Below are 6,119 nucleotides of genomic sequence, written 5' to 3'. Positions count from 1 at the left end.
GGGGCTCCATGTGATTTCTGGGCTCTGATTTTGGGGCTCTGACTTTGGGGCTCTGATTTTGGGGCTCTGTGTGATTTCAGGGCTCTGATTTTGGGGCTCTGATATTCGGGGCTCCATGTGGCTTCAGGGCTCTGATTTTGGGGCTCCGTGTGATTTCAGGGCTCTGATTTCGGGGCTCCATGTGATTTTCGGGGCGCCGTGTGCTCCCGGGTCCCCCCTGACCCCCTTTTTCCGCAGGGGATGCTTCCGGGCTCGCCGTGGTGGCCGCGGCTGCTGCTGCTGCTGCCGCTCTCGCTCTGGCTGCTGCTCCTTGTGCCGCGGGTCCCGCTGGTGCCGCGAGCGTCCGAGGAGCCCGCGACGCCCCATCCTGACGCGGCTCCGAGCCGGCACCCGCTGCGGCCCCCGTACCCCCATCCCTACCGCTTCCTCCTCAACCAGCCCCACAAGTGCCGCCGGCGGGCGCCGTTCCTGGTGCTGCTGGTGGCGACGGAGCCGCGCGACGTGGCCGCCCGCGACGCCATCCGCGCCACGTGGGGCTGCGAGGCCGCGGTGCCCGGCGGCTCCGTCCTGCGGCTCTTCCTGCTGGGCGTGCCGGCGGCCTTCGCCGCGGAGCTGCAGCCGGTGCTGGAGGAGGAGAACGAGCGGCACGGGGACCTCCTCCAGCAGGACTTCGTGGACACCTACAACAACCTGACGCTCAAGACGCTGATGGGCTTCGAGTGGGTGGCCAAGTACTGCCCCGGCGCCGCCTACGTGGTGAAGGCCGACCAAGACGTCTTCCTCAACTTGGACTTCCTCGCCGAGCGCTTCCTCCTGCCGCCCAAGAAGAACTTCATGACGGGCTTCATCTACCGCGGGACGGGGCCGATCCGGCGCAAGAGCTCCAAGTGGTACGTGCCGCGCGAGCTCTACCCCAACGCCACCTACCCGCCCTACTGCGGCGGCCCCGGCTACGTCCTCTCCGCGGATTTGGCCGCCAAGGTGTACGCGGTGGCTCCGACGGTGCCGCTCATCAACATGGAGGACGCCTACGTGGGCATCTGCCTGCGGGCCTTGGGCGTGGACGTGGCCGCCAGCCCCCGCGGCGCCTTCAACATGGGCCGCGTGGCCTACGAGCCGTGTCGCTTCGCCCGCCTCGTCATGGTCCATCGCTACCAGCCCGGCGAGATGCGGCACCTCTGGCCGCGCTTCCAACGCGAGAGGCGGCTGTGCCGGCGTTAGCCGCGACGCCGTTAGCCACGACGCCGTTAGCCGCGCCCGCGGGGCCCGGCCGCCGCCTTCGCCCTCCGCCAGGACTCGCCCAGGCGCGGGGAGCCCCTCGGGGCCGCCGGCAGCACGGAGGCCGCCCCCCCTGAGCCGCGGCCGCGCCGGCGGGGCCGAGCGCCGGGGCCACGCGCCGCGCCGTTTTAGTCTGTATAGTATTATTAATTATTATTTAATAAAATAATAATGAAAGGGCTCGTTTTGATGAGAAAAGGGGGGGTTTGGTAAGAAAATGGGTGGGTTTGGTGAGAAAAGGGGTGATTTTGGTAAGAAAAGGGTGATTTTGGTGAGAAAAGGGGTGATTTTGGTGAGAAAAGGGTGATTTTGGTGAGAAAAGGGGTGGGTTTGGTGAGAAAAGGGGTGATTTTGGTAAGAAAAGGGGTGGGTTTGGTGAGAAAAGGGGTGATTTTGGTAAGAAAAGGGGTGGGTTTGGTGAGAAAAGGGCTCATTTCCATTAGAAAACGGCGCAATGTGGTTAGAAAAGGTGGTTTTGGTGAGGAAAGGGGTGATTTTGTGGGAAAAGGGTGATTTTGATGAGAAAACGGGTGATTTTGGTAAGAAAAGGGGTGGGTTTGGTGAGAAAAGGGCTGGTTTTGGTAAGAAAATGGGTGGTTTTGGTGAGAAAATGGTTGGTTTTATGAGAAAAAGGGTGGTTTTGTTGAGAAAAGGGTTTGGTTTGGTGAGAAAAGCGGTGATTTTAGGGAAAAAAAGCTGGGTTTGGTGGGAAATAGGCTGGTTTTAGTGAGAAAAGGGGTGATTTTGATGAGAAAAGGGGCGATTTTGGTAAGAAAATGGGTGGTTTTGGTAAGAAAATGGGTGGTTTTGGTGGGAAAAGGTGGTTTTGGTGAGAAAGGGGGTGGTTTTGATGAAAAAAAGGGCTGGCTTTGGTGGCAAAAAGGCTGGTTATGGTGGGAAAAGGGCTCATTTTGGTGAGAAAAGAGCTGGTTTTGTGAGAAAAGGGCTGTTTTTTGTGGGAAAAGGGGTTTTTTTTGTGGGAAAAGGGCTGGTTTTGGTGAGAAAAGGTGAGAAAACAGCTGGTTTTGGTGGGAAAAGGGGATTTTTTTGGTGAGAAAAGGGGATTTGGTGAGAACACGGCTGGTGTTGGTGCGTAAAGGGCTCATTTTGGTTAGAAAAGGTGTTTTTGGTGAGAAAAGGGGTGATTTTGGTGAGACAAGCTCTGGGTTTGGTGGGAAAAGGGCTGGTTTTCATGAGAAAAGGGGTGATTTTAGTGAGAAAAGGGCTGGTTTTGGTGAGAAAAGGGCTGGTTTTGGTTGGAAAAGGGCTGGTTTTGGTGAGAAAAGGGCTCATTTCCATTAGAAAACGGCACAATGTGGTTAGAAAAGGTCGTTTTGGTGAGGAAAGGGCTGGTTTTGGTGGGAAAAGGGCTGGTTTTGGTGAGAAAAGGGCTCATTTCCATTAGAAAACGGTTCAATGTGGTTAGAAAAGGTGGTTTTGGTGAGGAAAGGGGTGTTTTTGGTGAGAAAAGGGCTGGTTTTGGAGGAAAAAGGGCTGGGTTTGGTTAGAAAAGGGGTGATTTTGGTGCGAAAAGTGGTCCTTTTAGTGATAAAAGGGCTCTTTTTAGTGAGAGATAAGCTGGTTTCAGTGGGAAAAAGGCTTTTTTGGTGAGAAAAGGGGCGATTTTGGCGAGTCACCCTATGGGTTTGGTGGGAAAAGGGCTGGTGTTCATAAGAAAAGGGCTGATTTGGTTAGAAAGGGGGTGATTTTGGTGGAAAAGGGGTGTTTTGGGTGAGAAAAGGGCTGGTTTTGGTGGGAAAAGGGCTGGTTTTGGTGAGAAAAGGGGTGATTTTGGTAAGAAAACGGGTGGTTTTGGTGAGAAAAGGGCTGGGTTTGGTGGGAAAAAGGGGGATTTTGGTGAGAAAAGGGCTCGTTTTCGTTAGAAAAGGGCTCAATGTGGTTAGAAAAGGTGTTTTTGGTGAGCAAAGGGTTGGTTTTCGTGGGAAAAGGGGCTCGTTTTGGTGAGAAAAGGTGGGTTTGGAGAAAAAAGGGCTGGGTTTGGTTAGAAAAGGGGTGATTTTGGTGCGAAAAGTGGTCCTTTTAGTGATAAAAGGGCTCTTTTTAGTGAGAAAACAGCTGGTTTCAGTGGGAAAGGGTTTTTTTGGTGAGAAAAGCAGTGATTTTGGTGAGAAAAGGGCTGGTTTTGGTGAGAAAAGGGACGATATTAGTAAGAAAAGGGGTGGGTTTGGTGAGAAAAGGGGTGATCTTGGTAAGAAAACAGCTGGTCTTGGTGGGGAAAAAGGCTGGTTATGGTGGGAAAAGGGCTCATTTTGGTGAGAAAAGGTTTTTTTTGGTGAGAAAAGGGCTGGTTTTGGTGAGAAAAGGTGGTTTTGCTGAGAAAGGGGGTGGATTTGATGAAAAAACGGCTGGTTATGGTGGGAAAAGGGCTCATTTTGGTGAGAAAAGGGGGGATTTGGTGAGAAAAGGGCTGTTTTCGGTGGGGAGAAGGGTCATTTTGGTGAGAAAAGGGGTGTTTTTGGTGGGAAAAGGGCTGGGTTTGGTGAGAAAAGGTGGGTTTGGTGAGGCAGTGGGTGGCACCTTCACCTCGTGCCGCGTGGCCCACGAGCCGGGTCGCTGTCCCCAAGCTGCCACCCCCGGTGTTTGCCCCGAGCCGGTGACGCCGCGGCAGGCGCCGGGCTGGGCGCGGGATCGGCCCTGGGGTTGGCACCCAAGGTGCAAAGTTTACGGAGAAGAGACGCGCGAGGCCGGCGCTGACGCCTCCCAACGGGGCGTGAGGAGAGATACGGCAACGGCGGCAGCCGGCACGGGGCGAAGGGTCACGCCGGGGGGGGGCTGGGGGGAGAACGGGTGGGTTTGGTAGGAGAAGGGGTGATATTAGAGAGAAAAGGGCTGGTTTGGCTGAGAAAAGGGCTCGTTTGGGTGAGAAGAGGTGATTTTGGTGAGAAAAGGGGTGATTTTGGTGGGAAAAGGAGTGATTTTGGTGAGAAAATGAGTGATTTTGGTAGGAAAAGAGCTCGTTTCGGTGAGAAAAGGGTGATTTTGGTGAGAAAAGGGGTGATTTTGGTAGGAAAAGGAGTGATTTTGGTGAGAAAATGAGTGATTTTGGTAGGAAAAGAGCTCGTTTTGGTGAGCAAAGGGTGATTTTGGTGAGAAAAGGGGTGATTTTGGTAGGAAAAGGGCTCGTTTTGGTGAGAAAAGGCCTGGTTTGGCAGGAAAAAGGCTGGTTTTGGTGAGGAAGAGGGGTAGTATTAGAAATCGGCTGGTTTTGGTAGGAAAAAGGGTGATTTTAGTGAGAAAAGGGGTGATTTTAATGAGAAACGGGCTGGTTTTGGTGAGAAAAGGGGTGATTTTGGTGAGAAAATGAGTGATTTTGGTAGGAAAAGTTTCGTTTTGGTGAGAAAAGGGTGATTTTGGTGGGAAAATGAATATTTTTGGTGAGAAAAGGGGTGATTTTGGTAGGAAAAGGGCTCGTTTTGGTGAGAAAAGGGTGATTTTGGTGAGAAAAGGGGTGATTTCAGTGAGAAAAGGAGTGATTTTGGTAGGAAAAGGGCTCGTTTTGGTGAGAAAAGGGCTGGTTTGGCAGGAAAAAGGCTGGTTTTGGTGAGGAAAAGGCTGGTTTTGGTGAGGAAGAGGGGTAGTGTTAGAAAACGGCTGGTTTTGGTAGGAAAAAGGGTGATTTTAGTGAGAAAAGGGGTGATTTTAATGAGAAACGGGCTGGTTTTGGTGAGAAAAGGGGTGATTTTGGTGAGAAAAGGGGTGATTTCGTTGAGAAAAGGGGTGATTTTGGTGAGAAAATGAGTGATTTTGGTAGGAAAGGTCTCGTTTTGGTGAGAAAAGGGTGATTTTGGTGGGAAAAGGAATATTTTTGGTGAGAAAAGGGGTGATTTTGGTGGGAAAAGGAGTGTTTTTGGTGAGAAAATGAGTGATTTTGGTAGGAAAAGAGCTCGTTTCGGTGAGCAAAGGGTGATTTTGGTGAGAAAAGGGGTGATTTTGGTGGGAAAAGGGCTCGTTTTGGTGAGGAAAAGGGCTCGTTTTGGTGAGAAGAGGTGATTTTGGTGAGAAAAGGGGTGATTTTGGTGAGAAAATGAGTGTTTTTGGTGAGAAAATGAGTGATTTTGGTAGGAAAAGAGCTCGTTTCGGTGAGCAAAGGGTGATTTTGGTGAGAAAAGGGGTGATTTCAGTGAGAAAAGGAGTGATTTTGGTAGGAAAAGGGCTCGTTTTGGTGAGAAAAGGGCTGGTTTGGCAGGAAAAAGGCTGGTTTTGGTGAGGAAAAGGAGTGGTGTTATTAAAGGGCTGGTTTTGGTGGGAAAAAGGGTGATTTTAGTGAGAAAAGGGGTGATTTTAATGAGAAACGGGCTGGTTTTGGTGAGAAAAGGGCTTGGTTTGATGTGAAAACAGCTAGTTTTGGTGGGAAAAGGGCTGGTTTTTGCGAGAAAATGTGGTTTTGGTGAGAAAAGGGTTGGTTTTGGTGCGAAAAGAGCTGGTTTTGATGAGAACAGGGCTGGTTTTGGTGGGAAAGAGGGTGTTTTTGGTGAGAAAAGGGTGGTTTTTTGGGGAAAGGGGGTGTTTGTGCAGCTCTCACCCCGGCTCCTTCGGTGGAGGAGGCTCCATCCCTGAGAGCAGCTGGAATGTTTGAGCGGAGGAGGAGGAGAAGGAGCAGCTTGGTGCCGGCGCTCGGCAAACACGGCTCCACCTTTGCCCGGCAAGGCGGAGAGCGGCACCAGGATTTAGTTTGACGCAGGTTTGGGCCCCGGGAAATCCCCAGGGGCGCTTCCGCACGGGGAAACAGGATTCCGGGTTCCTCCTGGGCCGCGAGTCCAGCCCCACGTCACCCCCGGCGAGCCGGCGCGGCGGTTTCGTAGCTCACCGGCCCCGTTTTC

General features: G+C 52.3%; 1 protein-coding gene across 1 annotated transcript; it reads left to right on the top strand.

The window, feature by feature from the left end:
- The first annotated feature begins 240 nt into the window (after positions 1-240).
- On the top strand, positions 241-1,221 carry LOC138734646 (beta-1,3-galactosyltransferase 2-like). The gene has a single exon (XM_069882402.1). The coding sequence runs from the start codon at positions 241-243 to the stop codon at positions 1,219-1,221; it is 981 nt and encodes a 326-aa protein (XP_069738503.1).
- Positions 1,222-6,119: the final 4,898 nt, after the last annotated feature.

The sequence above is a fragment of the Phaenicophaeus curvirostris genome, unplaced genomic scaffold (genome assembly GCF_032191515.1).
Source record: "Phaenicophaeus curvirostris isolate KB17595 unplaced genomic scaffold, BPBGC_Pcur_1.0 scaffold_127, whole genome shotgun sequence".
Classification (NCBI taxonomy): Eukaryota; Metazoa; Chordata; class Aves; order Cuculiformes; family Cuculidae; genus Phaenicophaeus; species Phaenicophaeus curvirostris.
Note: the sequence above shows the minus strand (reverse complement) of the source record. Positions and strands in the feature narration are given on the sequence as shown.

Bases quoted from the DNA above. Each gene is read 5' to 3' on its own strand.
- LOC138734646 (XM_069882402.1), top strand. From the start codon at position 241: ATGCTTCCGGGCTCGCCGTGGTGGCCGCGGCTGCTGCTGCTGCTGCCG.